Source organism: Urocitellus parryii, chromosome 11, assembly GCF_045843805.1.
Source record: "Urocitellus parryii isolate mUroPar1 chromosome 11, mUroPar1.hap1, whole genome shotgun sequence".
NCBI classification, from domain to species: domain Eukaryota; kingdom Metazoa; phylum Chordata; class Mammalia; order Rodentia; family Sciuridae; genus Urocitellus; species Urocitellus parryii.
The window spans coordinates 107,985,457-108,004,929 of record NC_135541.1 but is presented as its reverse complement, the minus strand read 5'-3'; the positions used below and the strand labels follow the sequence as shown (position 1 = coordinate 108,004,929).

The 19,473-nt window shown below is 46.2% G+C and overlaps 1 protein-coding gene across 1 annotated transcript in view; it reads left to right on the top strand.

Moving 5' to 3' along the window:
* The window catches only part of Casq2 (calsequestrin 2), a 68,328-nt gene extending 49,831 nt beyond the window's left edge, over nucleotides 1-18,497 (top strand). The window contains exons 8-11 of the mRNA XM_026394126.2: nucleotides 2,981-3,035; nucleotides 13,321-13,421; nucleotides 15,456-15,530; nucleotides 17,187-18,497. Of these exons, the coding sequence (XP_026249911.1) occupies nucleotides 2,981-3,035; nucleotides 13,321-13,421; nucleotides 15,456-15,530; nucleotides 17,187-17,417 (462 nt within the window). The 3' untranslated portion in view covers nucleotides 17,418-18,497. The remainder of the gene's footprint in view (nucleotides 1-2,980; nucleotides 3,036-13,320; nucleotides 13,422-15,455; nucleotides 15,531-17,186) is intronic.
* Nucleotides 18,498-19,473: the final 976 nt, after the last annotated feature.

Genomic DNA, 19,473 nt, shown 5'->3' with positions numbered 1-19,473 from the left:
AAGTCTGTGGTGAAAAATCAGCCGTTAACCTAATTGGTTTACCCCTGAATGTAATCTGCCTCCTTTCTCTCGTAGCTTTTAATATTCTCTTCTTGTTCTGTATGTTGGATATCTTCATAATTATGTGTCTTGGAGTTGGTCTATTATGGTTTTGAATGTTTGCGGTCCTGTAAGCTTCCAGGATTTGGCAATCCATTCCATCTTTCATCTCTGGGAAGTTTTCTAGGATTTTTTCATTTAATAGGTTGTCCATTCCTTTGGTTTGGACCTCTATACTTCTTCTATCCCAATGACTCTCAAGTTTGGTTTTTTTATGACATCCCATATCTCTTGGATAGATTGCTCATGAGTTTTAAGCATCCTTTCTGTCTTGACTATATTCTTTTCAAGTTGATAAACTTTGTCTTCATTATCTGATGTTCTGACTTCTATTTGATCTAGTCTATTTGTGATATTCTCGTTTGAGTTTTTAATTTGGTTTATGGTTTCCTGCATTTCTAGGATTACTGTTTGATTTTTTTTTTAAATCTCTATCTCCTGGTAGAGCTCGTTCTTTGCCATTTGGATTTGTTTATTTATTTCGTTTTCAAAATATACTTTCAATGCTTGGACTTGCTGTCTCATGTCTTCTCTAATATTCCGTTCCATCTGAGTTAGGTATGCCTTGAGTTCTTTCTCTGTCCATTTTTCTGATGCCTCTAGGTCCTCCTGTAGATTTAAGTTGTCCTGCATTGTTTGTAATCCTTTTTTCCCTTGTTTTTTCATGTTGTTCACGTTACTTTCCAGCTCTGTTTGACTGCTGTGTTTTTGCTTTCTCCTATAAATTTGTTTTGGCTTTGTATATCTCTGTTGTCTCTCCTTTGTGGTGGGAGATTATGCCTAGAGATGTTGGGCTTTATTGTACTTTAAAGGTGATTCATTCAATTTATAAAAGGCTTTCGGATTCTGTATGCATATAGTGATTTGTTGTTTGTTCTTAGGACTTTATGTTTAGGTTAGGTGCTATGAAGGTATAAGGGTTACTATGTCTTGGCTACTTTAGAACGTTGCTCTACTGAAGGGGGATACTAACCGTCGATTGGATCAGGGTGTTGATAGTAGCTAGGTATTTAGGAGCCCTATAGACAGCCTGGAAACATTCACCTATTTGCATTTAGACAGTTACACGTAATGAAGGACGTAATGCTTGGGATGAAAGTTGGGGGGTAGGGGAAGGAAGGTGCTCTTAAAAAGAAAGAAGGAGAGGGAGATAGAATAGAGGAGAATGGAAAGAACAATAAAACTTGAAACGGGAAAGAAAGAAGGAAAAGGGGAGAGAAAAAATAAAATAAGAAATAAAATTAGGTCTTAGAGATCCATTTTCTTCTCTTCCAGTAGGCAGAGCTGTGCCCTCCGAGCTGAGCTTCTGCCCTCTATGTGTCGACAGCAATCCCTGTAAGGTGGCTCCTGGGAGTCTCTCAATCTTGTCAGTCCAGAACCGTTTCACTTCTCCGGCCCCTCCTCCCCTTCCTCCTGCCAGCCAGCCAGGTCCTGCTCACCGGAGGCGGTTCCCCAAAGATCTGGCTACACTTTCAGCCCCACCGTGTGCCCTATTTCCGGAACAACTGAGCACTCTCTCTGTCATTCATCTAAGCCCCAGTGCTGTGGAGCTGTGGTCTGGGAGTCAACAGTTTAATTTTTCCGGACCCCTTTGGTGGGCATGCCCTTGGAAGCTGGCGGCTAAGAACTTGGGTGTCGCCACTGGTAGTAATGGGAGTTGGGGGTCGAGAATCCCCTCTGCTTTCCTCAGCCCCTACAATCAGGACCACTCCACTGGCAGTAGGAGGAGTTGGGGGTCAGGATTGCCCTCTGTTTCCCTCTGCCCCTACTGTCACACCCACACCACTGGCGGTAGGGGGAGTTGGGGGTTGGGAGTCCCTTGGCCCTTACGGTCACGCCCACGGAGAGATTTTTGAAGTTTCCCGGTTGTTTGTATCTGGTGGGGGTGGCAGTCACACACCTGCTAAAGTAGATTCCACTGGGAAGGAATCTCGTGGGCCGAACTCTGGTGACTTCCCCTCTCTGCTATGGCAGACCCCTGGCTCCTTGCCGGAGTGTCCGAAGGGAGGGGTGGGACTGGTTCGTCTCTGGTCTGACTCAATCTCTGGGTTTAGTTCCCGGTTCGATATTTCATAAAGGCTTGGTTAGAGTCCCTTCAAGTCGCCTCCTGAGCCGGGCGGGCGAGGGCCGTTCTCCGATTGGGCGGGGGCCGTTTGCAGAGCCGGGCAGGCAGCAGCCGTTCGAACGTTCGCCGCAAGGGGCAGGTGGCGGCCGGCGGGGCTGGACCTCTGTGCCGCGTGGCCAAGATTCACTCATCTGGGGCAGATTGTCACCTCCAATAAACTTACTAATTCCCGGAAGGTCTCCTTTCAGCGGAATTTTGCTAGAAGTTTCTCAGCAGGTAGAATCTAAGCGTATTAATGCGTCTCTCTGATCCCGTTAATGTGGAGGTACTGAAAGTGCTGCCTCCTCTCCGGCCCCCATATTGGGTCTCCCCTCCTGGTGGCAAATTCTTGAAACAGACTGGTAGCCACAGTCACTGAGGGGCCTCTGCATGCTTGCTGCCCTGGAAGCTCCTGATAAACCAGACTTACATTCTTCCTCATTTTACTTTTTACTGCTGCTCTTCTGGACTGACCAAACCCAGGAGTGAGATCCATGTAGTGCTAATGTCTTGGTATGTGTAGCTGATGTTCTCCCATCTAGAAAACCCATTTATCCAAATCCCTGATCAAAATTCTATGCATTCCTGCCCGCTGCTCATCTCTGTCCCCTTCCTTAATCTATGCCCTGCTCTGTTCCTCTGTACCTCCATATCCGTTCCCCTTCCACATCCTGCAAACCTCCACCCACCCCCCATTTCCAGTCCAAACCTCTGTGTCCCTGTCCCTGGCTCACTCCTCCATCCGAGAGTGTGACCTTGGTTTCTTTTCTCCTTCAGGAGGATGACTTGAATGGGATCCACATCGTGGCCTTTGCAGAGAGGAGTGACCCAGGTAAGACACCCCCCATCTGCTTAGCTGTTAGCAGAAACTGTCTCACCTTGTCAGCCCTCACCTTCTCCTCCCTCACATCCTTTCTATGCAGCAACCGCAAGATATTGGGCACCCCCTGGTGGTCACCTGTTAGGTGTGAATCTGTCTTCAGTTGTGCACACAGCTAAGGGAAGAGGAGAAGGTGTGGACAAATTAGAACTTTAGACATTCTGCTTAGCGGCCCCAACAGGAGGAGTGTTGGGCACTGGCGAGAGCACTAGAATATGCAAGCTCGACAGGACATGTGTGTATGAACTTTGGTTCACTTTAAATATTTAGTCACCAATTTCATGATCTAGCCTACATAAATCACGTCTTATGTTAATATAATAACACATGTATCCTTCAACAGAATAAAACATATTTCCCTAAACTTTGAGAACTAAGCAAACCAAGCAGCTTATTTTACACAGTGCAAGACTGACTCTATAACTGAATAAGTAATTCTTTTTATTGCAACTTTCACAACTTTTCCCTAGGGAAGTGCAGAAAAATTGAATTTTGCAGGAAGTGAAATGCTGGTTCCCTAGGGCGATGCTCTGTGAGATACAGTGGTCCCCAGAAGAAAGTGAAAATAGAGATTCTGTGTTCTTTTAGAGACCTGGAACCATCCAGAATGCAACCTAGGATGCAAGGAACTCCATCATGAATGGCTTAGCAGCCAGGCCTTGGGCCATGAGGTCCCTGGGCAGGATTCTAAAACCTGACAGTGTCCAGACTACAAAGTACCAAAGATCCCTTGAGCTACCTGAGACAACAGACCTTAGCCAAGTTGTATGCACCATCAGACTTAGGAAGCACTGCTCTAGGAAATGTAGACTCGAAAGGTGTTTGTCAGGACCTTAGCTACTCTCAGAGGGAGACATCGAGAGGTGACCTCCAACCGGCTCAGAGAAATTTTACTAGTTATCCAAGAAACACACTTAGTGGATCATCATGAAGGAGCATCAGATGTCTTTCAGTGTACCTAATTCTTCAAAATGCCTTGACACATGGCAGGTACCCCCAAAATATTTGTGGGACAGATGGTCAGATTGACTGCAACCCGAATTTTTTTACAATTAAAAAAAAATGAAAATATCATCCACATAATCATTACCCTTTTAAAATGCACAGTTCAGTGGGGTTTTGGATTTCACCAAGTTGCGCAACTTTGTGATACTACTTAATTCTATAACGTTTTCATGCTGCATGATGTTTTCAGGGTGGACCCGTGATACAGCGGGTACCAGTATTTCATTCATTTTTTAGGATCAAATAATATTCCATTACATCAAAACCAAATTTATACTCCAGATCACCTGAGAGCTTCTTCTACCTCTCCTGTTCATTTTTTTTGAATATCTATTAATGTGCCAGATTTCTTATTATAAAATTTTCACAGTTGGAAAACCTCTTCCAGGAGATGGTGGCCTTGTCCATAAATAAGTGAGTAAATAAATAAAAGCCAGAATAGTTTCAACTTCTTTTCACAGTTTCTGACCATCCTCTATCCCTGGGGGAGAAAAATACCAAAGGAAGCCAGTTGCCTAAGGTTTACAAGCAATAATCAAACAGAATCGGATCCCTGGTGTTGTGTGAACTGAGATGAAGTTGCTACTGGCAGCTGCCTGCTGGCAAGGCTCCAGGGAACTTCCTTCTCCAACCCACTTCCCCCTTCCAGGATGGTGGGGAGGCCTGTCTGGCTCTCTGCAACAATGGAACAAAGAGCCCTCCCTGAATTGCAGAAACCTGTTTGACCGAGATTGCTGCTGTCATGAATCAAGCTCCTGAAACTTCTTCTACCTCCTCCCTACACAAATATCCCTGGGCCTGAAAGCTCTGCCTTTCTCCCAAGGAGACCAAGCTGGGGCTTGTTTCTCAGGAGCTGAAGTACTACACTGAGGGGAGGGGAGGAGCTCTGGAAGCATCATCTTTCAGCAGAGGGAGGACCTTGCCAATCAGACTGGAAAAATGAAGGGCTTTTCCATTCTCATCCCTGACTTTGACTTTGTGGTTAGTCAGTGATTTACCTGCAGGGCATCCATGTGTAACCTGGGCCCATAGGCCTGGCTACAGGATTAAGTCTGCCCAGGACAGTTCCTTGGATAACTTTGCTCTTGCTAACAAGTCGCGCAGGACCTATTGCCTGACCAGACTGCTACCTGCCCTGCCAAAGGAGGAAGGGTATACATCCAGGAAAGCAGCACGACTCTTCTTAAAGAGCTAACAGTATTGAAGAACTGAGCTGGGAGTTTTCTGTAGATGATTTCATTTAGTCCTAAAGTCATTCGGTGATGTGTAGATGGTGATTTAATTATTATTCCAGTGACAGATGAGGAAAAGGAGTCTAAGAGATTAAGTAACTTGCCTGTAGCACCCACAGCACCTAAATTAAAGTTCACATTCTAGCAGGCTCTCTAGAGCATCAGGATTAGGTATCGTGATTATGATGAAGGTGGTGATCATGGTCATTCACTGTGTGCTTATATGACATAATCCCACAAGGGAGGTTCTATTTTTATACCCATTTTAGGAGTGGAAGAAGCTGAGGCTGAGAGAGGTTAACTTGCTGGGAAGCAGTGGCATTAAGCTGAGGGCTGTTTGGCTCCCCACCCACACCCTTATGGGGAGACATGCTGCAGACATTTATGTATATGCCATTCTGAGTCCTACCCTTCAGTGCACCTTCTCCCTTCTCCTCTGTCTTTCACCACCCCCTCCACCTCCAGTATTTGAAGGACAAGAAAATGGAAACCCAACAAGCTCAGAAGCATGCTCAAGATCACGGGGCTATGGGACCACAGAAATGTGAGCTTAGACTTCCTGAGGGCTTCTTCTGGGAAAAAGTCCACCCTATCACACCACCTCTCCAACAGTGCCCCTGCCAACCGGCAGGCCTCGGGCTCTGAGCATGCCCAGTGCTGCTGCAGTGTAGGGAGAAAGGGCAAGGGCTGTGTGAGCAGGAGGAGGGCAGGGAGGCGAGAAGAGAGCAGAGCCATCCGGGAGCTTGAGCGCCCAGTTAATGAAGACGAATCCCACTTTCTTTGCTGCTCACGGATGTTCCGGGATTTGGAATCTGAGATTATAAAGCAGCATCCACCACTCATATCTCTCCCTGTGGCCTGGATCCACAAGGACTTTTGTGGCAGTTCTGACCTTCACATGGGTATGGTGGCCCTCCACAGAAAGCTGGGGATAGGCAGGCCTCCTGGGAGAAGGCAGTGCCCTCTGCCCTGACCCTGGAGCTTCACCGTCAGGTTTCTCCTTGCAGTAAGATCCCATCCCAGTGCTGGCAGGGAGACCTGGCTGGGAAGGACATTGCTGGGTTCTGTTGTCTTGCTGGGGACCCACAGCAGCCCAAGTACCTCCACCCAAACCTTCTCTCCCACAGCAGCACTCAAGTGCCAGCCCAGAGCTGCTTGTTTGACAGGTTTGAAAATGAAGGACTTTCTTTCCTGCCTCCCCCCAGATGCATCTGCATCAGTCTGACATCTTCTTTATAACACTTGATGAAAGGTTTGCAAAGCAGCGTTTCTACATGAGCGCGTGCTGGATGGATATCCTCCAAGGGCACCAGGAATATTAGCACTAACAAGCTGGAAAGGCAAGGACAGGCTGCTGTCTTGAGGAGTGGAACAGGATTAGTGACAGGCCCTAGAAGCAAGTCTCCAAGCCCTGTTGCACCTGAGCTTCCACTGCCTCAGGTTCTTGTAAAAATGATTCTTGAGACCAATGGTCTCAAACGGGAATACTAAATGCTTCTTTGAGTTTTTTTTTTTTTTTAAATTTAAAGTTGGTTTAGCAAGTTTGATATTTGATTCTTACTAGCTTAGGTGCTAAACGTCATTCCAAACATCAGTGCCCGTCATCTTCACGCTAATTCTCTGGGTAAGGGCTGTTATTTCATCTTCCCCAGGGTACAGAGGAGGATGCACAGGTACAGAGAAGTTAAGTAGTATCCCACAGTCATATGCCAAGTAACAGGCAGAAATGGGATTCAAACCCAGCAATCCAGCCCCAAGTCTGGGCTCTGTAACCACCACCTTATGCTTCTCTCCATCATGAAAATGCATCTGCCTCCCCAATTCTGGGGTTCAAGGATTAGGAGAAGGCACAACATAGAAATAAGTCTAAGTAAGGAACGGCCGAGTCCTATGTCTCAGGCACCATCTCAAAAATACAAGGCCCACACCATGTTCCCTGTTCTAAGTAGACATCTTGCTCTCACATGTGGCTTCTGGGTGACTGTGTTTTGTCAGGGAGAACTGCCAACCTTGTCTGTCCTTCTGAGGCTCCCTCTAGGGCACAGGCTCACAGAATTCTGCTGTTGGAGAATTCCATACCTACCAAGTAGGCTTTGGCCTGAGGACCCCCGGAGCCTTTCTGAGAGAAGACCTGCGGGTGTGGTTATCTGCCTGTGTGTCCCAGCACCTGGCCCTGGGCCTGGAACATGGTGAAGACTCAAAATAGACCTTCCTAAGGCAAAAGAAAAAAAAAAAAAAAACAACCTTCCCATCCATGAAAAATGAAAGTAGTGAGAAAAAACTTCAAATGAATAAAAGGTTGATATGGGTATAAGAGGGAAAGGAAGAAGGCCCAGGACGAATACCACACCATCTTTACGTGATGACGATAGCATCTCCTCATTATCAACAAGCCTGTGGAGTGACAAGGCAACTCTTTGCTCCATTTTCAGAGGGAGAAACGGAGGACCCAGAGGGGTTAAGGAACCTGTGTGAGGTCCCCCAACTTCAGACCTAATGTCCTCTCCAGACACAACCTCTAAGCTGCAGGACGGGCTGGCTCCTGGCCTACTTATTTGTGTACCTGTCACATGGCTGTCCCAACCCTCAGCCTCTGTGCCTGGGCAGAGACCCTCAGGCTACAACTCTCCAGGATGTGGAGTCGGGGGAGGGGTCCTTCCAGTGCCTAGTAGGTCAAGCACAGCCAGTTCCCCAGGATTAGCTCACAGGACAGAGGTAGGGGCAGGGGGGGCAGCACGGCAGGCCTGTCTGCTCCTGGACCATGGCTTTGACTAAGACATGTGCCTCTGCCAGATGGGGCCTTGGCTCCCATCATGGCTGCTCCCAGCCTGGAGCTAGTCCCCAAGGGCTTGGTACCGGCTCATTCCCACCAGCCTCTGCCAGGGAATCAGGAAAGGATAATCACCGGTTTCTCTTCCCACAAAGATATGATTCCCAGAGGCCACTGGCTTGCCGTGGGAAACCTTCTGGCTCAGCATGCATCCCTCAGTCCTGGGTCCTGGACTCTGGGGACCAAAGCCCAAGTGGCTGGAAAGGAATTGGAGTTCACAGGGCCGTCCTCTTGACTTTGGTCCCTATCTGAGATTCTCGTCGTGGTATTCAACATCATCGCCAGGCTGACCCACCCGTCTCACTGTGGCTGTGGGGAGGACAGGGCTCAGAAGTGTGATCAGAGGTAGGGAGGGACTACCCTGCAACACGGGAAAGGCAGGCGCAGCCCACCAGTGCCACACGGACTGGTCCCTCTGTGACCTGGCCCCTGCCTCCCTGATGTTGAAGCTGTGACTCAGGGTTTGAGGTTCTTGGGGGCACAAATTTGAGGAAGGAAGGAAGATGGCAGCATTACTGTGAAGAGGGCTGAGACCTGAGAGGGAAGATGAATGGTGGAAACAGCTCCAGACAAACAGACTAAAGATCTGAGTTAGACTCCTGGATCTTCCACTTGCTCAGATGTGTCTGAACAAGTCACTTGCTCTCCCTGTATCTTGCTTCCTTTTCTTTGTGAAATGAAGATAAGACCATCAAGACCAGACTAAATGCAAAAAGTACTCTGTGCTCAGTAAGTGCTCAATAAGTAAATGTCGGGGCAGCATGATGATGGACTTTCTGCATACAAAGAACAAAGTCCTGTGTCTATAAAGGAAGAAATGTGGAAATGAACTTCTGGTGAAGAAGGAGATTTCACAAGGAGTTGGGTGCAAAGAAGACATTCTTGACTGTTAAGGATTATCCATCTCATTTTTGGCCTTTAGGAGGGTCAAAGGATTTTAACCCTGCAGATATTCAAAGCAAAAGACAGGGGGCTGTGCACCTGCCTGGTGTTCAGGATGTTGGGGATTTTCTGTGGCTCTGGAAATTGGTGCTTCTCTAATAGCCTCAGGGAATAGTCCTCTAGCTGCCAAATCTAGGGGGCTTTCAGTCTGAATAGCATCCCCTCCCCGCTTTTCTCTACACGTAGTTTTTGAATTATGGGCTATTCCTTCTGAAAGCTAGCTGGTCACCATCTAAAAAGACCTTGAAGTCAGGCCCATCACTGATAAAGGAAACATTTATTTTCTTCAAACGCACTGGTCCACTCTCGCAATTCCAGCTGCGCTCTAGTCCTGTGCTTCATGTCTAATTACAGAAGCGAAATAGGCTTTCTGCAGCCGCCGTCCTGGCCTGAGGGGGCGCCCCAGTGGCTATTTTCCTTGTCCAGGGTACCTGCCAGTTTTACCAAGAAACCGAAGCTCTCCAGAGCAGAAAAAGGAAGTTAAAACTTAGGATTTTAGCAATGGAATACATATGACACCAGGTGAGCTGCCCTAATTTAGGTTTCCCAGCCTGATGAGAAGCCATTCCAACAGCTCTACTCCGGGCTGGGGACTGAAGAGGGGACAACCTTGGAGGCTTGCACCCCTTGAATCAGGAAGATTCAAGTGAGCTAATGCCTTACAAACAAAGCAGTTAAACTGGCTCTAATTCAATTATGAAGGCAAGGTTCTCCGTCAACCAGCTGATACAGATGCCCCAAAACTCTTCATTCACAGAATCAGCAACAGGAGCCACAAAGAACCACCCCTGGACACACTGTCTTATGGGTCCAAGACTGTTCCTAACCTTCTCCTGGCACCCAGGTCATTGCTCTTAGTACATATGTATAGAATACACAGATGAATGGCTAGGCTTATGGGGGCTCTTCGGCTTCCTTGCATTCAGAAAAATGTTGGATCATTGAAGAAAAATAATGCATGCCAGGCACTGTCTTAAGTGCCTCAGAGATACTCATTTAACATACCATCACCCCCATGAAGTAGGTAGTATCATCATTGCCCCATTTTACCCACAAGGAAACAAGACATTAAATAATGTGGCCTGAATCACACACTGATTTAGACAAGGTCATTTGGCCCCAGAACCCATGTGTTTCAGTGTTGTGATGGCTACCTCCTTGAAGAATGGGCTATTCTGTTATTGAAAATATCCGGGGCCATTGATGACTTCCCATTATGGCATCTCTCACCCCACAGGTGAATGGGCTGCCCTTGCTGGACACACTGGTGCACGCCTGTATTCCCAGTGGCTTGAGAGGCTAAGGCAGGAGGATCGTGAATCCAAAGCCAGCCTCAGCAAAAGCAAGGCTCGAAGCAACTCAGTGAGATCTCTTCTCTAAATAAAATACAACATAGGGCTGGGGATGTGGCTCAGTGGCTGAGGGCTCCTGAGTAAAATACCTGGTACCCCCCCCCCCCAAAAAAGGGCTGCCCTTGGATCTCAATGAAACTTCTCTGCTTTAATGCCAATCTTATTTATTTTTTCCTTGAATGGCTTTTGAGCTTTCCTTGCTCCTTTGTAGACATGAAGAATGTTCTCTTCACAAACACCATTCATATTCTTAAAAACAGGCTTTAAACCCCCACTTTTGAATTATTTTATTGATGTCAAAATTCTAATCCATTTTATTTTTTCTTCTACAACTCAATTTTTATTCTTCTATTGTTTTTAATATCTGAACCTGCTATAAAATATAGAATAGAAATGTGCTGTTGGTTCTTGCATGGAACATTCCTTTTGATGAACCCTAACATTATGTGAATTTTTTCCATCAGAAAACTCCAGTGCTCTGTTGTCATGCAGCCTGTAGTTCTGACTACAGACAGTGCCCTCTGCGTCTCTAAGCTTGGCTTCTGGAGAACTTGAGCTCCTCTCTGTGGCCTCAGTTCTCTCCTGTTCTTTATGTAAATCAGTCTCAGGTTGCACCTTGGGTTTACTCTCTACTTGTCTTTGGGTCTGTGTTGTTGTAGATCCGTCAAGGTCACTTTAACATTAGAATCTCATCTTCCAGAAAATAGGCAATGTCACCTCAATTATTCTTCCTTTTCTTCTCTGCTGCTGAAAACAGTAACTGTAGATTTTTTTTGGTGGGGGGGCTTCCTTCTAGCTGTCTGTGCATTATGATCCATAAATCCACAGATGCTCTGTGCATTTCCTTATTTCCTTCTCCTATGACATGGGCATGTGCCTGGAGGAGAGCCACAGTCACCACATAGAATAGCTGGTGACATTCTGGAGGGGCTTGACCTTCTCAGTCACACCTACAGGAAGCAGGAGCAGAACCCCACCCCTGCCTCCTCTATCCCTGTCCTCATCCCCGAGGTGATAGATGCACGAACTCTAAAGCACAGGACCTGTCAATCTCAGGTGACTGCCATATAATCTCATTTGCAATATAAGGATGAGCAGAGATTGACAAACCACTTAGGCCAACACAGTCATCTCTGCAGGAAGAGACTGCAGGCCATAAAGACCCTCTTCTCCATTAGCTGTCACTTTGATTTCCAGGTAATAATGCCTAAGAGCACCAGTGGGACTCCTCAGTAGGAGTTAGTAATATTTAAAGAGACTACACCCACCCAAAGCAGAGCTGCTAATAGTATGCGTTATATCTGGAATATATTAGAGAAGAATTGTAAGCAACACTTTGGCCAAAGGGCTGAAATAGCCAAACAGAGGCCAGTTGCTGGAGAGGGAGTTTTGTTAAACTGAGGCCAGGGGGCATGGGTGGGAAGTTGGGAGGAAGGAAGATGCTTTTCAAAGAAAGGGAAGTTGCTGGACTGAATTCTCAAGCAGTCGGTGAGCTGTTTATATAAAACGTCTAAACTTCAGGCCATAAATTCAGCTATGCGAGAAAGTAACTGAATCGTTGAGAGCTGAACCTCAATGTCTACTTGGAGTTGTGTACCACCGAATTCATTGTCCCTCAACCCCACCCAACCATCCTGAGGACTGGGGTCTTGCTGGTTCCCAGGCATAGCTGGTGGGGTCATCATCATCTGTCCACATGGGCTTCTTCAGAGAAGTCTGTCATTCCGTCTGCCCTGTGGCCCTTGTTCTAAGCAGGTCACCACTGGCGCAGTCCCTTACTATTTAACGGTAGTAAATCATCAGGTCTGCCTCCATCTTGACTCTCATCATGTTCCTCAGAAGCACAGACAGCTCCGTGACGCCTCCTGACTCCTTCTGCCCTCGTGCTAAGGGCTTCTCTAAAACACTCTGGGGACTTCCATTTGCCTGAGTTTTATTCTGAAGCAAAGTGTGAGTCCTCTCTACTTTTGGATTCCCTGACCTTATGGAGATTCTACAGGTGGACACATATGCACACACAGCTCGGGTTCCTGCACACACTTACACACACACATTTACACACACACACACACACACACACTGTTTATTCTCAGGGACCTGCCAGAATTTAAACTCTTATCTGTTCTAGCTAGGGATAGAAGAGTGGCACTGAGGGTTTATAGTATGCCATCTCTTACCAAAGAGCTCTTCTAGGATTTTTGCTTAGAGTGAAGATTTTATGCACCAGCTCTTTAAGGTTTAGGCTTTTGAAAGTTTGTTTCTTGAAGGTTAGAAGCCTTGTCTCTGCTTTTCCTATATGAATCATCCCTCCCTGAGGGCAGTGAATACTGCTGACTGAACAGAGGGAGGGCAGAGTACAAACAGAACTGGTGAAGGAGGGAGTGGGAAGCCCCATTTGACTGTGGATGAGGAGCACACTATGTTGGAAGATTTTAGGAATTCCAGGTTGTACAGAACCAAGGGAAGACTTAAATGCCCTTGACCCAGAGAGCAGATGTGGGGAAACTCTGATGGATAGCACATGCTGTAAGAGATGGCTCAGGGTCACTGGGGACAGGCAAGGGTCATCTGCTTGGGCACTAAGCTTGTTCACTAAGGCTATGCAAGTGAAAAAAAATGGGACCTGGCTTTAGGTTAGAAACTGGTCAGTTCTGTGTGAGCTTTTAATTTCTTTATTGAAAACTTTTAGAGTTTCCTTCCTATAAGATGCTTTGTAGCTGGAACCCTCATATGACTCATTTTATAGACTCATCCTATAATTGAGGGTACACACCAAATGGCCTAAGACACCCTCATGGAAAGATGAGCTCTCCGCTCTCCGTGTGGGAAGCCATGTGTGTGCAGGGGTGACTCAACCTTCTTGAATCCTACTTCAGATGGCTATGAGTTCCTGGAGATCCTGAAACAGGTGGCCCGGGACAACACTGACAACCCTGACCTGAGCATCGTGTGGATCGACCCAGATGACTTTCCTTTGGTAAGTGGCTCGGGCCAGGGCCCCATTTCTGGTCACCTTCAGTCTCATGTTTGTGTGTAGCATGAGGCTCTCAAGCATGAGGGAGGAGATAAAATAAGTCAGGGCACTTAAAGAAGCCCAGGGGCCACCCCTTGTGGTGTGGGAGATCCTGGCTCATGGGAGAGCATTGAACTTGGGGCCTGGTGCGGTCACTGAAATGGCCAGACTTACTACGGTTCTCATAACCCAGAGATAGGAGTTGGAGACTGTCAGAGAGACCCACCCAAGTGAGCAGGGTGGATTCCTTCTGCCATTCTCCATCGATGCCCCTCGACCACCACTGTCCCTCCCTGTATCACCTTTCATTTTCTGGGTGAGGACCATCATTTTTGTGGGAAGGGGGTACCGGGGATCGAACTGAGGGGCACTCAACCACTGAGCCACATCCCCAGCCCTATTTTGTATTTTATTTAGAGTCAGGGTCTTACTGAGTTGCTTAGTGACTCACCATTGCCGAGGCTGGCTTTGAACTTGGGATCCTCTTGCCTCCGCCTCCTGAGCTGCTGGGATTACAGGCGTGCACTGCTCTGGCCAGCAGGAACCATCATTTTGAAGCAACTTGAATGACTACATAATAAAATCCATAGATTAATATATTTTTTTGAAGAGTTAAGAACTTGGTGGAGAGACCTCTTAGAGGGCAGAGACCATGCCTACCTCATCCATGGTGCGTCCCCCAGGAGCTGGGGAGTATGTAACATGTATTAAAGGTGCAAGAACCTTAGAGTCCGAACACTAACCAGTGTCAATGATCAAGGAAGCTTTCATTATGCTTGGCTTTAAAAAGAATAAAGAGAATTTGTATGGTACGTGAATCCGGTAGTAATGGTTATGAATTTAGATAATGCCCTCTACTGGGTATCTGCAACTACATGGAGTTCTGTCCGTGCACCATCACAAGTCCTCCCCTCAACAACCCTGTGTCACAGGTGCTATCATGATCTCTATCAGACAGATGAAAAGAATGACAGCTGAAGAGATATGCCAACCTAGGTCTATGGTGATCATTTCCAGTAGAGCTAACTGCACGTAATAAGTATAAGTTATCACTCAGTAAATGAAAACTTTATCTCCCAAGAATCCCAATCCTGTGAATCAAAGGCAGGGACTTCTATGACACTTGAAGCCAATGTTATAATTCTGAGTCATTCTAGAAAGTCCTGGCCATATATGACTGAACAGAGCACAGCTTTTTTTTTTTTTTTTTAATTTGCTTCTGCCTGGTTGTATTTCTTGTTTGTCTTACTATTTTGTTATGTAAGCTTGTAGTTAATCTGCAATGCTCTTGGTCACTTCTGTGTGTTTGCCTTGGTTTTTGCAAAGGAGTAAGCTTCACACTATTGTGATTTCCAGATTCCTGAAAATCCCAGTGCTCATCAGTCCCTATATTTCCCTGGGACACTTTTTACCAATGGGTGTCTCTATTTTCTCAGCCCGATGGCCTCTGGCTCCTGCAGTCCTGTTCCAGATATTTGTCCACTTGGAGCCCAAGCCTGGCTGAATGAAGAAATCTTCCTCTTATTTATTTTTTATGCCAACTTATGGTAGATCACTGCTTTTTTTTTTTTTTTTGGCCATTTCTTATAGCAAAGTGGCCCAAGATGAGGGATTTTTTCGAATGGAACACTGAGAGAGAGATGGAGGGAAACAGCTCTTTCATCACCTTGAACTATAAAAAGAGCCACAAGTAATTTGGGAATCAGTGTTGGACCATCTCTGTAATTTTCTTCCTTACAGCTGTAGAAGCTTTTATATTATATGTTTTCGTAGTTTGGGCTATGACATCTTTTATTAAGTGCTTATTTAAAGTGCCTGAGGGCTGGGGCCAAGTCTTCAATTTCCTAAGTACCCACAAGTGTGCGGAAGACCTTGAATCCATGGTGACCCAGTTACTATGGTAGAATGGCAGGTGAGTCCAGCCACAAAGAGTGGCTTTAACAGGGATCACCTTCTGCTTGCTGTCTAATCTGATTTTTTTTGTTGTTGTTGTTGCAGCTTGTTGCTTACTGGGAGAAGACTTTCAAGATTGATCTATTCAAGCCACAGATTGGGGTGGTGAATGTGACAGACGTGAGTATCCTTCATGAAGGTTTGCTCAGGCACCCTCAGGCATGGTTTGCTGCTCTGTGGCCCAGACTGTGAGATCATCAGCTGCTTTAGAGACGGGCAGAACCCTTGGCCCTGCCAGAGCTCAGGAAACTTTCCACTGTGGCCAAACCTGGTCTTTGAAGCCAGTCTTAAGCTACAGTTCCATGGCTTTGCTCCCTGGGTACATTCCCTTGCTTGAGACCAGCCTGGTCCAACTCATCAATCTATAACCTTCCACCCAAGAAAATTCTCCTTCCCAATGCCAGACAACAAGGTCTGTTCACATAAGGGAGCCCACACCTGGAGAGGTCATTGTATCCTCAACGAGGGGTAGTTGTGGTGCAGAAGCTCATGCATGCAACTACCCCACAGCTGGAGAGCAGGCCATGAAGAGAAGGAAGAAAATCCTACACAGTTAAGGGGATTCTTCTCACAGTTCAGGTGCTGGTGAACTAAGGTGAGAAGAACCAGTGAGCTGGACTGGCAGAGTGTGAGGAATTTCAGACCTCAGCCCAGACTCTGATGCAATTCCACCATAACAAGTGAGGACAGATTCAACCAGGCAAACAGCAGACAGAAACGATGATCACCAGAGCCCGCATTAGAGCCATAGTAATTGAAGTCGACCATCTTGTGAACAGGGTCCATTAGCAATGTCCTCTCGCCCTGTTGTTAGTTGTTCAATCACCCAGGGAGCTCTACATTCATTTACTTTGTAAACTACTTTTAGAATTAGTAATAATAAAAAATAATCTTAAAAATATGCTTTCTGGGCTTGGTGGTGCATGTCTGTAATCCCAGAGACTTGAGAGGCTGATGCAGGAAGATTGCAAGTTGGATGCCAGCTTCAGCAATTAGTGAGACCCTGTCTTATCGTAAAAGATAAAAAAGTCTGGGGATGTAACTCAGTGGTTCAATCCCCAGTACCTAAATATAAATAAATGAATATATGTTCAAGTTAAAACAATTTAAATAAAATAGGGGGGTATAAATGAAGTAGGTGATATAAATGATAAAAATGAAATAGTAGGATAATAAATGAAAAGGAAAAGTGGTTTGTTTTTTTTCCCCTCTCATTGCCTTAACTTCATCCCTAGTCCCATTCCTTGACAAATCATTGGTTCTTGTTACATTGGGTTCGTTGTTATTTTGTTCTGTTCTGTTTTGTTTCTGCAGTACTGGGGATTGAACCCAGGGGCACTTTACCACTGAGCCATATGTCCAGTCCTTTTGATTTTTAATTTTAAGATAGGATCTTGCTAAGTTGCTTAGATCTGCGCTCAGTTGCTGAGGCTGGCTTTGAACTTGCAATCCTTCTGCCTCAGCCCCCACCTTCACCCTGCCAGGAGCTAGGAGTATAGGCATGCACTACCAGGCCTGCTGGTTGCTGCATGAGTATCCTATCAGAAATTTCACATACATGTACAGCCATTGGGCAGTGGGATGCACATTTCAATTTATGTGACACGAACAGGGCACTGCACATACCATTCTGCACCTTGGCATTTAACAATGTGTACATATTCCTGATAGGTGTAAGACATATGGTGGGCCACGTCAACATAGCTGCTTGGAACCTTCTGGTCTGGCCCTGCCCTCATGCACCTGCTCACTGGTTCATTGTGTCCCTTGCTGCAGGCGGACAGTGTCTGGATGGAGATTCCAGACGATGATGACCTGCCCACAGCGGAGGAGCTGGAAGACTGGATTGAGGATGTGCTTTCTGGAAAGATCAACACTGAAGATGATGACAACGAAGACGAAGATGATGACGATGATAACAACAATGACGAGGAGGACGATGAGGATGACGATGATGATTCTGATGAAGAGGAGAATGATGACAGTGATGATGACGATGATGAATAGCTCCGACTCCAAGTGATTCTGGATGAAGACAAAAATCCCAGCCACCTCCAACCACATGATGGCCAGGGTGGCCGAGAGCAGCCCCGCCTCACACCTAGCCGACTCTGTTCCTTTTCCCAACAATGTCTCCCACACCATCAGGAGCAGTACAGTTCAGCAGACGCCTTTTCAAATCCAGCAGTCCAACTCAGCAGGTGACAGGAGAGGCATGTTCCATGTTGACCTGTCCTGACTGTCACACAACAGTTCTGGTTCTTTCCTAGACCATCCAGGGTCTCAGCCATGCCTGAATCTGGCAGTCTGGGCAGAACCATCTCCTAACACCTCTCCTTAAGTTTACTTGTCACCTTTGACTGTGCCGGTAACAGACATGACCGTTGGCTAATTCACAAGCACGGTGTGACCTTGTCATCAGAGCCCAGGGAGGGCACACTATTTATCAATTCAGCTCTCAGACCTAGAACAACGGTGGACTCTGACTGGAGCCCTTGGATGGCTATTGAGAGGCCTCGGGACTTCTGTTTGGGTGTCACTGTCATTTCTAGGCTGTTCGGATGCTGGGGCGGGAGGTTGCTTTGCTCTCTGAACTTCCTACCAGGTGACAAGTCTCACGTATTCACCAGCAGTGGGGGAGAAGGGAAGAGACCGAAGGCTCAGAGGCTCTTTATTTTTCTCCTGGGATTGGGCTCATGTCTTTGCGTGGATCAGTTGGCCCCTTAGTCTGAGCAGGGCATTGAATACCCCTTCTCTGTGCTGCTAGTGAGCCTCCCCATGTAAAGGTCGCTTTATCCAGTGGTCAATTTATCAGCACTCCCACAGTTGACCAGGGCAATAAAATAATTGGAGTTCATAATGATGCCCTGAGGCCATGGGGAAACGGGTGGAAAGAAAAAAACAAGACCCAAAGTGCCTTCTGAACTGTCTGAAAGTTACGTTATGCTTGATAGGTTTAGTATTCAGTGTGCAGTACAATTTCTAATTTATTTTCTCAATCTGTTAACAAATATAAGATAGTACGCAAATTTTTTGAAATTAGGGCAATCTTTTTGTGGAATAGTAGTAACTAATGGTCATTAAACTCGTATTTTGAAAATGTTGAGACTATCCTGAAAATCCTGTCTTGGCTTTTCGGATTCCATTCATTCTCCTTTGGTCCAGTCCTTCCTTTCTATTTCTTCTCTGTTTTGTTGGTGTTTTTTTCACTGTCTCTGCACTCTGTCCACTCTTCCATAGCAATTTCACCCTTGCACATCAACTACCACCTATGTGCTACTCCTTTCCAATATAGCTCTCTAACCTTGATTTCTTTCTTGCCTTAGTTTTAGATCCACTTGCTCAACTGCCTCTGGTCATCTTGGTTCCAATGCACTTCGCACACTTCAAACTCAACACAACACAACATGTAGTTATTATCGTCCACTTGAAACAACTTCTCCTCCTCCTCATGGAGTCCCAGTGTGGTCATCTCTACCGTTGTCTGTGCACCCTGTTCCCGTCTGCTTCCATGGCATTTTGTGCATGCTCTCAGTCATGGCATTTATCATTTTAATTTATCACCTATTCTTGAGCATCTGTCCTTTCACTAAATTGCAGGCTCCCTAGAAGCAAGAAATTTACTTATCTTTGACTCTCCAATACTTAGTACTTTGCTCATCACAAAGTAGGTGCTCCTCTATGGAGCTAATAATTGTAGAGCTATAATTCCCCAGCACTACTGGATAATGGAGCTTATAGAGTGTATTAGGCAGCTTGGGATGCTATAACAGAAGACCACAGATCCAGTGGCTTACACAACAGAAAATTTTCTCACAGTTCCAGAGGTCAGAAGTCCAAGATGAAGTTGCCAACAGGGTTGGTTCCTGGTAAAAGCTCTCTTCCTGGCATCTATGTCCTGGTAAGACCTTTCCTCAGCAGAGACAGAGACAGAGAGAGGGTGCACAGGCAAGTTCTGATGTCTCTTTCTCCTCTTATGAGGATACCTGTCCTATCAGATTGGGCCCCATCCCTATGACTTTATTTACCTTTGATTTCCTCCTTAAAGCCCAATATAGTCACA